General features: G+C 41.5%; 1 protein-coding gene across 4 annotated transcripts in view; it reads left to right on the top strand.

The window, feature by feature from the left end:
- ptprub (protein tyrosine phosphatase receptor type Ub) overlaps positions 1 to 13053 on the top strand; it is a 133817-nt gene extending 120764 nt beyond the window's left edge. For 3 of the 4 annotated variants that reach the window (XM_028424919.1, XM_028424918.1, XM_028424920.1), the window contains 9 exons: positions 46 to 162; positions 1034 to 1188; positions 1455 to 1590; positions 2284 to 2433; positions 3588 to 3902; positions 7696 to 7821; positions 10279 to 10436; positions 12595 to 12730; positions 12836 to 12976. In XM_028424919.1, coding sequence (XP_028280720.1) covers positions 46 to 162; positions 1034 to 1188; positions 1455 to 1590; positions 2284 to 2433; positions 3588 to 3902; positions 7696 to 7821; positions 10279 to 10436; positions 12595 to 12730; positions 12836 to 12898 — 1356 coding nt within the window. In that variant the 3' untranslated portion in view covers positions 12899 to 12976. Of the gene's footprint in view, positions 1 to 45; positions 163 to 1033; positions 1189 to 1454; positions 1591 to 2283; positions 2434 to 3587; positions 3903 to 7695; positions 7822 to 10278; positions 10437 to 12594; positions 12731 to 12835 lie in introns of all 4 variants that reach the window. The other variant, XM_028424917.1, reaches the window with a different exon arrangement.
- The last annotated feature ends 3945 nt before the right edge of the window (positions 13054 to 16998 follow it).

Raw genomic sequence — 16998 nt, 5'->3', positions numbered from 1 at the left:
TGTGGAACATTAGTGCTACATGTAACTCTTCCTGTTTCCAAACAGGTGAAATGCTGTAAATACTGGCCTGATGACACCGAGATGTATGGAGACATCAAAATCACCCTGCTTAAAACAGAGACTCTTGCTGAATACACAGTTCGCACATTCGCCTTGGAGAGGGTGAGTTTGTTTCAGATTATTGTCTTCCATCTTCTTGTGCTCTTTTCTTTGCTCTTCTTCTGTTTCCGTCTCTTTCACACAAGCCATGCCACCTGGTAAAGAGAGAAGCAGTTATAATAAGAAGGGATTAAATACTCCACTGCTGATGGACTTCAGGTCCACATGTTAAATCGAAGGGAATTAACATACGCAGCAGTGTGACTGCCCCTGCCATCTTTCCAGCGTAGCTGGTACAGTGTTGTACCCCTGATGGCCTCCATCCTGTCAGTCTCCTGGGGGATCTCTTATTGGAAGGGCTCAGAGCAGCACTGGAGTGACAGTGGCACAAACATAGCATTATCATCACGCTGTCACATTCGCTCTCTATGGGAGCACGCTGCTGCTTATTCAAATCGGCATGAATTTGGAAACTGGTGACAGCTTGTTTTTCATAGCTCTTTTCCTTTCTGTTTTTGGATTTCTGTCTTCAACAAATCTTTGCTTTGTGTCGCTTTACTTTGTCATCTCTGTACGGGGGGAAAGAAATTGCTGTGTGACTGCAGCAGCCTCCCAGTAGAGAAGAGAAACCTCCCAGCTCTCCCTGAGCTCCCCAGAGTCTCAGTAATTCCTCTCTGTGTGCGTCTGTCACACTGCAGCTGCCGCTAACATGTGATGCCCAGAGGCCTGACTGTCCTAGAAGACCAAAAACCCCACGTAAATAATGTCCTGGTTGTCCTTAGTCTGAACCAAAAAAAATATGTCCCAATTACCACAGAAGAGGAATGTGTCAGAATGGATGGAATCAGGGCCTGTAGGCTACAGCTGGGTTAAGATGTCATTATGTAGAGTCTTTATATGTAATGCTGTTGTGTATTGTATTTTATGTGGACAGAGAGGATACTCTACCAAGCATGAGGTGCGTCAGTTCCACTTTACATCCTGGCCCGAACATGGAGTGCCCTATCACGCCACTGGACTGCTGGCTTTTATACGTAGAGTCAAAGCCTCCACGCCTCCTGATGCAGGCCCTGTGGTGGTCCACTGCAGGTGAGACCTTTCACTTCACTCTATGATAAATATGTAATATCAACACTTACTATTTACTAGCTTTCAAAGATCCTCAGCTGCAGGTTAGGTTTTATTATTTGTGATTTAATAAAATATTAAACCGCATATCCTTTGCACCCTTCAACATCTTCAGTTTCTGTAGAAGAGTAGATTTGTTAATATGTGTTTCTTAGACATGAAACAAAGCAAACCTTGAGGCAGCCATGCCTTTTTTGTACTAATACCAAGCACTTCTTGTCTTTCAGTGCGGGTGCGGGCCGTACCGGCTGCTACATTGTGCTTGATGTCATGTTGGACATGGCTGAGTGTGAGGGTGTGGTGGATATTTACAACTGTGTTAAAACACTTTGCTCTCGGCGCATCAACATGATCCAGACAGAGGTCAGGACAACTGCACGGCCAGGAAACCACTTCACATTCACACTAAGTCACATACAGTCTTTCACATTTCTCTCACTGTGCAAGAACCTCAGAAGGTTTTTTTTAAAAAACATTTGTTTTGCCTCTTGTAGTTTGGAAATTCAAAGAGCGAGAGGGGTGTATTACCATACTCCCACTCTGGGACTTATGTAAAGGTCATTGCAATAGTTTTAGAGGAAAGACACATTATTGTCTCTCGGTGTTCTGCTGTTCTTTAGATGTGCAGATCATTTGCATATTCACCCCTTATTATGTAAATCCAACATTCATTTAACTGTTTATTACATTTGTAGTTATTTGCAGGGGTGCACTAATTAAATGCACACTGCATGTGTTTGTTTACTTGGAAATATGTATTTATTTTCCCCCAGCCTTGATACAGCACTAACATTAAAGTACATGTTTAATTCAGAACAAGGCAGGTTATGAAAAACATTCTGCCATTCTTCATGTTGTCTGATTATTTAGTTTCATGTACCCACTGTTCCTGACCCGCCTTTGTCTCAACCTGCTTCTCTTTGCTCATGTTTGCTTAGCTTTTTGCAAGCTTGCAACACAATGTGATGCATGATTCTGAGTACATACGCATATATGCCCCCCACCTGTGCACATACATTCTGTAATACTCAATTAAATTACCTGTTGTCCTTTCAGGAACAGTACATCTTTATCCATGACGCCATCCTGGAGGCCTGTCTGTGCGGAGAGACGGCCATCTTGGTGAACGAATTTGCAGTCACTTACAAGGAGATGCTGCGAGTGGATTCACAGAGCAATTCCTCTCAGCTGCGGGAGGAGTTTCAGGTCAGCCCATTTTTGAGAATACTGTATTTAAATGTTTGTGTAGTGCACATTTTGCTTAAATAAAGGACCTTTGTGTATGATTTATTGGCGTTTATTGGTGAGGTTGCAGATTGCACCCTTTCTTTCAAAGGAAGGAAGCAATCTAGCTTGTAGCGATGATGTCCAGTCCTTGAAATGATGACACACACACAACACAGACATTTTGAAATTAGCAGAATAGAGGAGGTAGTAGATATGTGTGTGTGTCTGTGTGTGTGTTTGTGTATTTGTGCAAGATGATGCTGGTTTCATTTTTAATTCTTTGTGCCTGCCAAACCATTGAAATCCTCTGCCTGGTGACCAGGAATGCTCTCAGAACATTTATTAGATGTTGATTAGGAGAGAGGAGAGCCAGCTGTGTTCCCACACACTTTACCTGCCTCGTCCACCTCCCTGTGCTGCAGTGCTCACCCAGCAGTCACATTGATTCCAGCTTTAGCATTTCAAAGTGAAACAGGAATAGACGCAAGCTCCTCCTTTTATTCATGCAATTTTATCCCTATACATTACACATACTGTAAGGATAATGATAGATATATTGTTCAGGAGGAGGGAATGGTATCGTAGGTGGCGCAGCACTGTGCTTACAAACTGTTCGTACTTCATAAAGGGAGATGCTACATTCCCCACTTTGATCTTGCTAACTTATCTGTCTGACATTGATGTTGAAAGCCTCTTCACCACCCAATGAGCTGCGTGTTTGCCTTTTTCTCTGTCATCCTGCCGATGGCAAACAGCCAACCGGTTGTACTAACATCAGCAAGGCACAGATCTATTATTGATGCTGTGTATGAGCCAAATATTTTTTTTTGCTTTGTCTAATGTCATTATGGGTAAATAAAGAGAGTTCATCATAGAACTGTGAGTTTTTCTCATTACATTCAGGTTTATTATGGAGCTCAGTTTATTATGAAGTCACTTTGTCAACATGATGATCAGACTGTTAAAGATTCTTTCAATTTACATGATTGGATTTTTCTTTCCCATTGATCTCCTCTCCTGCCTGATTCACATCTTTTCTCACTCCTGTGATGTGTCTCACCACCCCACACACGTGTCATCTTTTAAACACTCTGAGATTTCCATGCCCGCCTCACTCTCATTTCTATATGCAGACACTCAACTCTGTGACTCCCCACCTGGATGTGGAAGAGTGCAGCATTGCTCTGTTGCCCAGAAATCGAGAGAAGAACCGCAGCATGGATGTTCTGCCGCCCGATCGTGCCCTGGCCTTCCTGGTTACGACTGAAGGGGAGAGTAACAATTACATCAATGCTGCTCTCGCTGACAGCTTCCACCGGCAGGCAGCTTTCATTGTGACCCCTCACCCACTACCAGGCACAACGGCCGACTTTTGGAGGCTGGTGTTCGACTACGGCTGCACAGCAGTGGTCATGCTCAACCAACTCAACCAATCAAACTCTGCCTGGGTGAGGTCAAAGTGTTATATACTGTTTGATTGTCACTGATTTGTTGACATCCACACACAAGCTGGAACCACAAGGTTTTTTACCCTGTCTTAAGTTTGTGTGAACTTTATTTGAGGCTTTACTCTGCCTACACTGTTTCTATATCTCACTGTGCTTGGGATTAGTTCCTTCATGCCATTTTGTTAGGCTTTGATCCTTGACCACATTGATCTCAAGGCTTGACTAGATAACACTCGTCCCAGTTTTTTTTCTTTCCCTCCCTAAGATACATCTCTAAACCGGCTTTCTTTACCCTACAGCCAGATCTCAGAGTTCCTTTTGTTGTAAGCCCACTTTTCCTCATGTCTTTTTGTATACTGCGGAATTCACTGCTCTGTATTTTTATTGCTACTGCCTATAACGGTAATAATCAGCGGAAACATAACACACTGTTCAGGATTCATAACAAATAATTAAAAGACGAGTTCATATCTAAGGGGACATTTTAAAGTTTTAAAGCTTCATCTATGCTGAACACATTTCATAACAGATAACCATCAGAACAGACTAAAGGAACTGTTCTAAAAAAGGTGACACACAATTTAGAGATCTTTTATCACAGTCTACTGTTTCATAAATGTAGCAATACCACCATTTTCTTAAGACAGAAGAAATGAGCATTTCAATAATTCCTCAATTGATTGACTGATATAAAATCATAGATTTATGTCTCATTCAGGAATCTAATGTACACTCAACAAAAATATAAACGCAACACTTTTGTTTTTGCTCCCATGTTTCATGAGATGGACTTGAAGATCTAAACTTCATTCCAGATACACAATATTACCATTCCTCTCAAACATTGTTCACAAATCGGTCTAAATGTGTGATAGTGAGCACTTCTGCTTTGCAGAGATAATCCATCCCACCTCACAGGTGTGCCACATCAAGATGCTGATCTGACATCATGATTAGTGCACAGGTGTACCTCAAACTGCCCGCAATAAAAGGCCACCCTGAAATGTGCAGTTTTGTCTCACAGCAAAATGCCACAGATGCCACAAGCATTGAGGGAGCATGCAATTGGCATGCTGACAGCAGGAATGTCAACCAGATCTGTTGCTCGTGCATTGAATGTTCATTTCTCCACCATAAGCCGTCTCCAAAGGCGTTTCAGAGAATATGGCAGTACATCCAACCGGCCTCACAACCGCAGACCACGAGTAACCACACCAGCCCAGGACCTCCACATCCAGCAGGTTCACCTCCGAGATCGTCTGAGACCAGCCACTCAGACAGCTGCTGAAACAATTGGTTTGCATAACCAAACAATTTCTGCACAAACTGTCAGAAACCGTCTCAGGGAAGCTCAACTGCATGCTCGTCGTCCTCATCGGGTCTTAACCTGACTCCAGATCGTCGCCGTAACAGACTTGAGTGGGCAAATGCTCACATTCAATGGCGTCTAGCACGTTGGAGAGGTGTTCTCTTCACGGATGAATCTCGGTATACATTGTTCAGGGCAGATGGCAGACAGCGTGTGTGGCGTCGTGTGGGTGAGCGCTTTGCTGATGTCAATGTTGTGGATCGAGTGGCCCATGGTGGTGGTGGGGTCATGGTATGGGCAGGCATCTGTTATGGACGAAGAACACAGGTGCATTTTATTGATGGCATTTTGAATGCACAGAGATACCGTGATGAGATCCTGAGGCCCATTGTTGTGCCATACATCCATGAACATCACCTCATGTTTCAGCAAGATAATGCACGGCCCCATGTTGCAAGGATCTGTACACAATTCTTGGAAGCTGAAAATGTCCCAGTTCTTGCATGGCCAGCATACTCACCGGACATGTCACCCATTGAACATGTTTGGGATGTGCTTGACCGGCGTATACGACAGCATGCACCAGTTCCCACTAATATCCAGCAACTTCGCACAGCCATTGAAGAGGAGTGGACCAACATTCCACAGGCCACAATAGACAATCTGATAAACTCTATGCGAAGAAGATGTGTTGCACTGCATGAGGCAAATGGTGGTCACACCAGATACTGACTGGTTCTGAGTCCCCAGACCGCCAATAAAGCAGAAACAAAATGCACATTTCAGGGTGGCCTTTTATTGTGGGCAGTTTAAGGTACACCTGTGCACTAATCATGATGTCAGATCAGCATCTTGATGTGGCACACCTGTGAGGTGGGATGGATTATCTCAGCAAAGCAGAAGTGCTCACTATCACACATTTAGACAGATTTGTGAACAATGTTTGAGAGGAATGGTAATATTGTGTATCTGGAATGAAGTTTAGATCTTCAAGTCCATCTCATGAAACATGGGAGCAAAAACAAAAGTGTTGCGTTTATATTTTTGTTGAGTGTATATAATAATGTAGCCAGAGGAGAAGAAACCAAAAAAAAAAATAATAAAATAACCCGAAAATGGTACCTTGTGGGACACCACATGAGGAAACAGCCTGCGGGAAAATAAAGCAATCAAGAACAGCCCAGGAGGTGTTTGAATAAGAATATTACACATTGTATCAAAAGCTGCGCTGAGATCAAACACACTGGTAGCATCAGGTAACTCCAGATTTCATTCATTTATTATTAATACTCTTACAAGGGCAATTTGAAGTACTTATTTATAATCTCACATTACCTTGTGTTTGTAAAGGTGTATTATTAATATCTGTATATCTGAATAACTAGTGTATTGTAGGGATGACCAGTGTAAAAATATGTATTATATTGCTGCAGACCTGTGGAAAAAAGCAATTATTTTGATCCAAGGTTTTCCTTTTCAGAAAATCAGTCCTTAAGGTGGTTCCTGTGAAGACAAAAATGAAGGGTTCATTACTCATTCTTTTAAATGAACTGTAGGCATTCTGTGTTCTATTGTATTGATAGTTGCTGCAATATTTAAACACCTATGGTTAGGTTAGGTTGGTTGCTAATATAAGTGTTAGAAAGCACTCCTGGATGCTTGTCAGGCACTACATGGCTCTGATCACCTTCCAGTTCTGTTCGTATTTTATTCTAAACACTGATCTTTTTCTGTCTGACCTAACATGTGCAGGGAAGTATAGACAGCTCAGAGTGGCTGTCAGTTCTCACAGGAACTCGCTGCTACCTGGCACTCATTATGAGAGCTCCTACCAAAAGCAATTTGTCAGAATCTACTAACATGACCTCTGAAACCTTGACAGGCACTGTTAAAAAGTTGATAAGTGATCTTAATCTTTAATCTTTGGGGATGTTGTGCTCATTAAAAGTAGAAAGTTGGTGCTTGTGTATTGGCTTTTTTTGTGTGTGCTGTTTTGTAACACACCTACTGGCACTTAAAAAAATCATAGCTGCTCCAGTTCAATCCCGCGTTTCATCCACTCCCCTTTAAATGTTTTCATCTTGTTTCTTCCAGTGTGATGCAGACCTTTTGGGTCCTGCCTGAAAATTGAGTTATAGCAATTTAAGTTGTTCATTGCAAGATCTTGTTATTAACTCTGGTATAGAGTCCATTCATGCCACTGTGTGAGTACTCCATCTCCCTCTTCTTGTAATCTCTCAAAGCACATTATATCTGTGCCTCCCTGTGTCCATCTTCTCCACTATGGCACGCCTGTCCCATACAGACACACATCTTTAGTCGTTACTATTATTACACTTACTCCTGTGTGCCTGTGTTCTGATCTTTTATTGACAGTGTACGACCTCCTTTCTTTGATAGAACAGAGGCCACAGCTACTAACGAAAACATTTATCATGAACTCTGTGTGCTACATTCGGTGACTTATATTTGTTCTCCATCTAGCCGTGTGTTCAGTACTGGCCGGAGCCTGGTTTACAGCAGTATGGGCCCATGGAAGTGGAGTTTCTGTCAATGTCAGCAGATGAAGATGTCATTACTCGCCTGTTCCGGGTCAAGAACGTCACACGGGTAAGTCATTATCTGAGAAAAAAAAAGTCTGCACAGGACATGTTGTTCCTCTCTGTGGTATTTCACAAGTGATGACTTGTATTTTCTGTGGTGATATAGATGTAGTGACATTTTACCTACAAGGCAGTACATGTAGAGCTTTCACCTATAATGTGATGCCTTAATGCAGTCGTACACTTCACTCAGAGGAGACAAGTGTGGCAGGAACAAGCTTCTCCTCCATTTTCTTGGTTACCAGGGTGATAAATCCCACAAGCATGGTGGTGATGAAACCTGCACCTTTCTGCAAAATTCTGAGATTTTCAACTTAATGTTGGAGCAGTTTGAGAAAAGACAGTGAGCCTTGCAGCTGCACACACTCTCTTCTCACACTGACACTCAGAAAAAGTGCTGTGTGAACACTCAGCTTGAAGGGAGACAGACATGTGTTTAACACCTAACACAAGTCTTGTAGGAGGTTAGATGTTGCAGGAAGACAATACTGCAAATATGAACAAAACCCAGACTGGGTTAAAGTTGCATAGTATAATTACAGAAACTGTGGCGCTCTGTTGGTACATTTGGGGAATAAGGATGATGACAACCGTCCTGTCTGAACACTGTGGCTGCCAGACCATTCTATTTAAAATGACCAACAGGACCAAACAGGAGATGAAATCCATTAATAAAGCGCTTTTTCATGATGGAGATGTTGTTCCTAGATTAAAAAACACCTGTTGTAAGGCGGAGATAGATTTACTCAAACTACTTTACATGTTTATGCCATCAGTACACAGAAAAACACAGCACAATCACAGCAAACAAAAAACAAAAAACTAAAACAACGGAAGAGTGTATTTACCCCGTTTTAAAGACTAGACCTCCAGAGAAAGGAATTTTATCCTGTTTATGTGCTGAAGCGCAGTCCCTCAGTTGATGCTAGAATTTCCACGCAGTGAACGCTTCTGCATCATTACTGCTCTCTTATGCACACACAATGGCACTTCTCTAGTTTATGCCTCAAGGGACAGAAGAGTTTGTCAAAAAAAAAATACACTTTAAAATAAATACTCTCTACAATACAGCCTGGAAATGTGGTTTGTGCACAATGGCAGATGAGAGGAAAACTTATTCATAGACTACATTATACACACTGCAAAATTTTTATATTCAGCAGTCCAGAAAATTGAACCACAGCCACCACTGGTTCAATTGGACATTCCTGGGAGAGTTTTATAGGAATTTCTTTTCTATGGAAAACATGTAAGAGAAGCCAATTGACATGCATGCAATAAGGGTCACTCTCTGACTTTTTCAATTTCTTCTTGTCATTACCTTGATAGGCGGCTTCCCACTCTCAGAGCTTCTTGGCATACTAAAGAGGCAACTTTCATCATCATAATGCCTGCCATATTTCTAGCTGCAGTACACTCTTTCAGGCTGCTTTTTTTTGTTTGTTCACAGACCATGTCACACATTTTAAAAGTTACAGAATTAGACAGAGCTCATAAAACGGGTTATATAAAGGCACTGACAGTTCTGTCACACTAGAGGGAGCACAGAGGATGACAGGGAGGTGTTTTCTAGCGGAAAAAAAAAATCTAAATTCAAATATATGTAAGCGTATGAACCAATCATTTTAACTTCACACACTTCTTTGTGTTATGTGTGTGTGAGCAGGTATGCATATTTTGTGCTCAGGGTTTTGCATAAGCTCATGCATGCATTCTGCTCAGGATCACTGTCAACCAATTACTGAAGTCATCTGTATGCAAGGCGGTTCCCTTTTGCCATTATAAGCAGCGCACAGAACTTCCTTTCTTGATTGGCATCCTCACCTCCTCTGTCGGCCGCCCTTGTCATTCCCCTCTCTACCTATGGCACCTTTATTTTTCCGAATCGATGCACATCGCCGTCAAGGGGAGGGCAACTTAACGCAGCATGGGAGGAATCAAATCACATAGAAATAACACACACCTCTCCCTCTTTCGGTGCATTAGAGTTCCTGTGCGTGACAATGATATACAATAGGGGAGTAAAAGTCAAAGGAAGTGCATGGTAAGCATATACATGTGTGTGGGTATGAGTAGCATTAAAAAAAAGAACATTGTGTCACCTCCGCTGAGGCAATTCCTCCATGCATCGTTGGTGTCTTTGCCAGCCCAATTTGCATGACTTACAGTTCTCCACTGGTCCTTAAGTATTGGGTGAGATTCTACAGGACAAGGTTATGAACACACAGGGACCTCTTTCACACACAGCTCGGGCCCCACTTACACCTACAGTCCCATATATCTCAGAGTCAGCCTGCTGAGTGAGCACAGCTGAGAGTGCCGGCATGTAGCCTGGGGAGCACTCAAACACGGGTGTTAACTGGCACACACAGAAATACTGAAACAACCAGAGACTTAAATTCAACACAGACGCGTGCAGCATAGTAGTCTCTGACATGTGTTTTATTTTATTTTTTTTATGAAGCTTCAGGAGGGCCAGCTGGTGGTGTGTCAGTTCCAGTTCCTGCGCTGGTCGGCGTATCGCGACGTTCCTGACTCCAAGAAGGCTTTCCTCAACCTGCTAGCTCAAGTGCACAAGTGGCAGAGGGAGTGTGGAGAAGGACGTACTGTTGTGCACTGCCTGTGAGTAATCTTTTAGCAAAATGCATCCTGTGCAATAAATTAAAAGACAAGGAGACGAAGCAGTAATACATTTTCTGAAAAGCTCTTAGACAGCAAATTACTGCTGTTGAAGAGCTGACATTTAAAAGTGCATTTTAAACCAAAGACTTATTCGCAGAGGGGAGTATCCCAAAAAAAATGTAGTTAACAACATAAGCCTATCTGAGACAGCGTTGTTCCTGCGGTGTTGGTTGCGATTTGGTGCAATGAGATGCAGTGTGATTTATCGTGGCAGCATTTTATAATGTAGAAAATCAAATTGTGGTGTAATGTGATGTGCTGTAGTGCAGTCTGTGCCGTTGCATGCTCCTCTGTTGTCCTGAACCCCCTCGAGTGCACACCCTGCTGATGAATATGAATGGGCCGTCCAACTCATTGCCAACCCCTTGCACGTTCATCTCCGCCACCCCCGTCCGAAAGCACATCACTCAGTGCTGTCACACAGTGTTACCCACGACAACCAGGAAAAAGATTATGGAGATCAAATCAATTATAGCTTAATACAGAATGCGATGGCTCTCACTACACTAAATCCAGGACTGCCATAGCACTGACGACGATTGATTACCTTAATATTGCTTGTATACGCTGCAGAGTCTAGGCCCACCTTTGCAGCGTCTGTCTCAGGAGGGAGGAAGTGGATTGTCCTCCAAGAGTTTATTGATATTACCCTTCATTTATGATGACCAGGACAGTATTTCACAAGAAACGGCACACCATTTCTGCTTTCCAACAGTGGTTGCTATTTTCATACTTTATAAATATTATATGTTTATAGAGGGACACAGCTATATGAACTGTATCAAGTGGCAGCTTTCATGAGGTAGTATAAACACAAAACTAGGCTGATCGGATTACACATATTGTGTTTACGCTCTATTATTGTCTTCCAGAACTCACTTACACATATTAGGAGGTTCATTCCCAGTGGAGAGGGAGATGCATTTATATATAATGATATTGTAAATGTGGTGCAAACAGCTGTATGTGCAGTGAGATAGAACAAAACAATTTGTATTGCAGCACACTGACACTCAAGATCTAAATATTATCAATGGGAAAGGTTATTTATATACATAATATATGCTAGTCTCTTACTAAGGCAGGCCATGTAGCAGGTAATAATGACCCTAATATTCAACTTATTAAATCCTTGCTTTAGATAGAAAAAGAGTAAGATAGAACTTACATTTTGTATTTATTAAGACCTTATTTATAGTTTTTCTATAGGTTTATCAAAAATGTAAATTTTTAACTCACATGTTAAATTATGCAATAGATATGACATTTGTATCATATCTCACCATGACATATGAGCCTCCTTTGAATAATGTGTTCAGTATGATCACAATTTTTTTCCTTAGGTAGTCTGAACCTTGCAATCACTTTTGCGTTACCTCTGATCCATATAGAGATAGCCTTCCATCTCTTGTGTGACTGCTGCTGACTGTGGCCGCAGTATGAGGCTCGGTTAGATAAATGAAGGTGCTGGTTCCCACAGCTCTTGTACTGACAGATGCTGGGACTAATTGAGACAGACTGTAGCTGAGATTATGACTGTAGCCATGGCACGACATGGCCTGTCAGTGTAATTGTGTCTGCAGCCATGGCTGTGCTCCGGTTGTCATGGTGGTGGCTGGGACACATTCATTTTATAATGGGTCTATAACACGTCATCATGCAGTAGTTGTATTTGTGTATTTGTGCGTGTCTGCACTGTAAAATGACGTGGTCAACAATACTGAGCAGCAATGTGTTACTATCTCAGCTTATAGGAGAAATACAAATGCAGCTGAAGTCCAAGCAACAACTACCATACGTCTACACAGCCACAGCTCCATCACTGCCTGGCACAGTAACTAAGCCAGTGGCTGCACACTGTCCCAGCTCTGCCTTTTGAAAAGAGGATCAATAAATACATCATGTAAATTGTTACATCATGTTTGTTTTTTGTTAAATTAGCAGAGCAGTGGCCTAAACTGCTGCTGCATTATGATTGCACTAAACACTTACTGTATGTTGTTCATATACATTATGGAGAACACAAACAATATGTTGCAGAGTAAGGCAGCATTTCATGTGGCAGAAAGAAGAAAATTGATCATGTTCTTTTTATCAGCAATGGTGGTGGTCGTAGTGGGACCTTCTGTGCCTGCAACATCCTTCTTGAGATGATCCAATACCAGAACATGGTGGACATCTTCTATGCTGTCAAAACTCTACGCAACTGCAAACCCAACATGGTGGAGTCTCTGGTAAGAACGTGTATGAATCTATAAATAACGCTTTTATGAGCTTTTCTCTATTTGTTTTTTTCCGTTTTCCGTTTTTTAATTGAGGATTCTTGTATTTTTCTTTAGGACCAGTATCGATTTTGCTATGACCTTGTCCTGGAGTACTTGGACTGCTTTGAAGGCAGATAGCAACTAAATGTTTACCGCAGCAGCAGTATCCCACTCGCCTGAGATTTGATTTAAGGCCACCCAGTGACACCCACCCCCCCCAACCTTCCCACCCGACTTTAATGTTTGGACATGTGGACTTGGCTCTGAAAAGACTGCAAAGGAAGGAGAGAAAAGAAAAGAAAACATAGTGAAGGTTTTAACTTCTAACCTTTAATGTACAGCTGTGATTTCCTCCTTGTTGGTGATGTTTATCTCTTTTGATATTTTTTGTGTTTTTCTTGGTCCTCTTTGCCTCTTGGACTAAAGCTCTTTTGTGCTAAGGGTTTCTGTAGCAACAAAAAAGAAAAAAAAAAAAAAACAATATTCGGAGCTACAAAATGGACCCGTCTGCTCTGGAGAAGGGTCACCTTGGCTGTGTTTTCATCGTTTCACTCAAATAATGAGGAGGCTGGATGTAATTCCAGAGGTACAGCAGTTGTCTAAACACAGAAGCATTTCCTTCTCTCTTTAAGAGCTACAGCAGTCCACTGTGTTTGTGGCATGACTTATCTATCATACCATAAACTGCCTTATTCTCCAACGATAGGACACATTCAAATTACTGAATAATTCAGTACCTAAATCACAAAGATCATCATACTGGTGTACAAAACACCCCAAGAGACCTACAGCATAAGGATAGACCAGCCCTGTATTCCACAGTATTGATGCAGAAACTGTACAGTAGTGCGATGTGTTGTATTTTGCCATACATGTTTGTGCTGGATTACCATGTGTGCTATAGGTGGGCGTTCCAGGGACCACAGCAGTGGGTCATGGGAGATGCCCGTCTCATTACATCACAGTGCCAATCCCACTGACTGACTGCCTTGAATCCTTTACTTTTGTTCTACAGCTTCATCTTGATATATGCCAACAAACTGTACACTGCATCAGCTAATGTTCCCGCTCCAAAGTGATTTTCAATGAGGAAGAGATTTAAAAAAAAAAAAAAAAAAAAAAAAAGAGCATTAGGGAGGGACAGCATTAGAAACATGCCATAGTGTTGGTGTGAAATAATGATGTTCCATTAATGCTGTGGTAAAGTGTCTAAACCAGTGCTGCGTTACAGGTTTGAGTCTCTTTTACTCCTTTGTTGTCTGCGGCATTTGGTTGTACTGTAAAATGTCAAAGCAAGCTAAGCCAACAACCCTTTTAGGTAGGGGGCTCATTTTGAAAATTTTGACATGAAGTTAGTTGTTGTTCTTAGTGGTGTAATATAAATAAATACATATATATAAATAAAAAAGGGGCATTAGGATTGTGCAGAGGGAAATGGGATATTTTATGTCACCGCTGAACATATTGTTGTATTTTTTTAAGTAGGAGTGGGTCAAAAAAGAAGCACTAGTAAAATATATCAAAAACGCAAACTTGATGGACAAAATACACATCCAGTATTTGTCAGCCTGGACACCACTGGAAGCTGCATGCCAGAATCAATGGAAGGCTGGAATGTGTGATACACATAATGATCACAGTGAGCTTTCCTCTGTATTTTTTTAACATTTTGTTCCAGAACCACAAAAATAACTCTTCTGCAGTCCCATTATTACCCTTTAAAACATGTTCCGCCGGACCTTTTGAATCTCCCTTAAGTGCAGGTTTTTCACAGAGAGCAGTGAAGGCATCACTAGGAAACCTGCCCTAATAAACAAGGAGAGACACCTTGAAGCCAAGAAATGGCAGCTAGGCGAACTCTGCTACTAGATTGCAGCTCACACATTCTGGTTCAGGTGCCAGAGTATGTGACAAATCTAACAGTATACCAACATCTCCAGGTGCCCACAGAGTCAGCTTGTTTCTAATGAAGAAGGAGGTAGCTACAGTGTAGTCTGTGATCTGGCAAAAAGGTTGCTGGAGGAAGTGCCTGGACACTTTTTCTCAAGGGTAGCTGGAATGTGTACATATAGATGTATATTATGTTATGTGAATACTATGTGAATAATATACTATATGTTTGCCCAGAGTAAAGTAAGTAACCACTACATAACCACAAAGCTGAATGTGCTATAAATGACCATGTTGTGATTTTTTTTCTGCCACCTGTTTTATGAGCTGTGCCCTGAAGGATATATGGTCATTGAAGCATGTGTGCATTACATTTAATTTCCATTGATTTAAAAATATTGCCACCTATGTGATTTAATTCATCCAGCAGCCACAACTGTGTAAGTTCATGTACTCTAACCATTCCAAAGCTTGTTATTATGACTGATTGAAGTGAATGTTATAATTTCTGCGTCTCGTGTGTATTTCTGATGTATGCACAGCTGGTGCCCGTCTAGCTTGGCAGACATGTTTGCTCAGTATAACATTGACTTCTGTGATGATGGAATTTATGTCACGTGGACCCTTACATACTCATGGACATAGAAAGTATAACATTCAAATGACACCAACTGCCAGCATAGGACCCTTGAGTTTACCTGTTTCTTTCTGTTTGAACCAACGGTACATGACTACTGTGTTTTTTGACCATTGTAAATGTGGGGACAAAGTGTGTATTTAATGAGACAGACTGAGAAGACAGATGTATATCAGGGCCAGGAAGGGGTTTCTTCTGAAGGATTAACAATTAAAGAACAAGGGGAAAAAAAGGCGTGTTGTTGTTCCACATATTATTGGATGCTCTGTCAAACAAAAAGCATGCCTAGCTCAAAAATCCATGTGTGGTTTACTGATTGGTTTGTCAGCAGAAGCAGGGAAGTGACAGCTGAACATGGACTTCCTGTCTATCAGACTCTGACCCACCTGCGGTTTGTCCACGGATGTGGTCTCTTAGCAGTTCCAGTCGCCTTGAACTGCACTGACCATTTGATCTTACCCCTCTTTTTAATCTCTCACCATATTTCCTTACCTTTACCCTTTTCCATTACTTTCATTTCTGACACACATCCTTCTCCATCTCTCTTGCTTTGCTCTTTCGGCCACAGTAAGGTGACTCCAGACCACAGACTTCCTCTTTCACCCACGGCTATGTTGAATAATGTAGTAGTCCTGCAAACTGATCCAGTGTTTAGTGGAGGGACAAGTCAGATTAATTAGAGAACATGCCCCCCTACTGTTTGCTTGAACACAGTGTTGGCCAGAAGGATTTGCTTTTAAATTGCTTTTTATTATTATGCACCATGTGTCTCCTGAAGATGAGACTTTTTATTTATGTCAGTGAGGAGAACGAGCCATAGATAAGCAGACTATTTAACCAGCCCTATCTGTAAGATTTCCCTTTTCCTCCTGCAGAAAGCCATTGTAACATAAAATCCTTTCCTATCCTTTACCTCTTGTATTTTACCGATGGTGGAAATTAGCAGGTAATTGGAATCTTATCATTTAATTCTGATGGTGTAATAACATGGTAACTTATCACTGCAGGCTGAGGTCCAGCAGGGCTTTTGTCTTGTCTCTCTGGGCTTCCTGTCTCCTGTTCCTTCACTGACAGGCTCGATGGATGTTGGCCTCTCGCTGGTCTCCCCTGTGATTCCAGCAGATACACTCTTATGTAGTGTTTCTATGTAACGGCAGTGAGGTCCAACAGCGTCAGCTGATTCAGAGGAGGAGGATGAGCTGTGGCTGTGTAATGAAAAAAGGTTCTTATTATCATTCTTATGCATCAGGATAGAGTGAAACAAAAAATGAATTCATAGAAGTATCATCAAAGAAATAAATGTTAAATTCTTTATTTAAAAAATGGCCTTAGATATGTCTGGTAATGGATAGTAATAATTGCACATGGTTTCTATTCTGCTAGCAGGTTCACTCTGTAATTAATCTATTAATTTAATATAGCTAAACTGTGATCTGTTACTTCTCACAGCAGATAACCGCTGCAAAACACAACCTTTTTTCTTAGTATCTATTTGGTTTAGGTTAGGTCTTGGCTTATTCAAATAGCTTTTGTTCCTGCACTATTCTTTTGTTTTTCTGTGATACTTCTGTTAGGTAGTTGTTGGGACTTGTTTCTCTAAAATGTGCTTGCTTGTTGCCAAATATTCCCAGATATAGAGACATGATACAGGTTATAACACTGGCAGAATGCCATTCTTCAAAGCACAGTGGTGTATCTCACTAAATGTTAA

This window comes from Parambassis ranga, chromosome 16 (assembly GCF_900634625.1).
Source record: "Parambassis ranga chromosome 16, fParRan2.1, whole genome shotgun sequence".
NCBI lineage: Eukaryota > Metazoa > Chordata > Actinopteri > Ambassidae > Parambassis > Parambassis ranga.
This window is presented reverse-complemented; position numbering and strand designations above follow the sequence as displayed.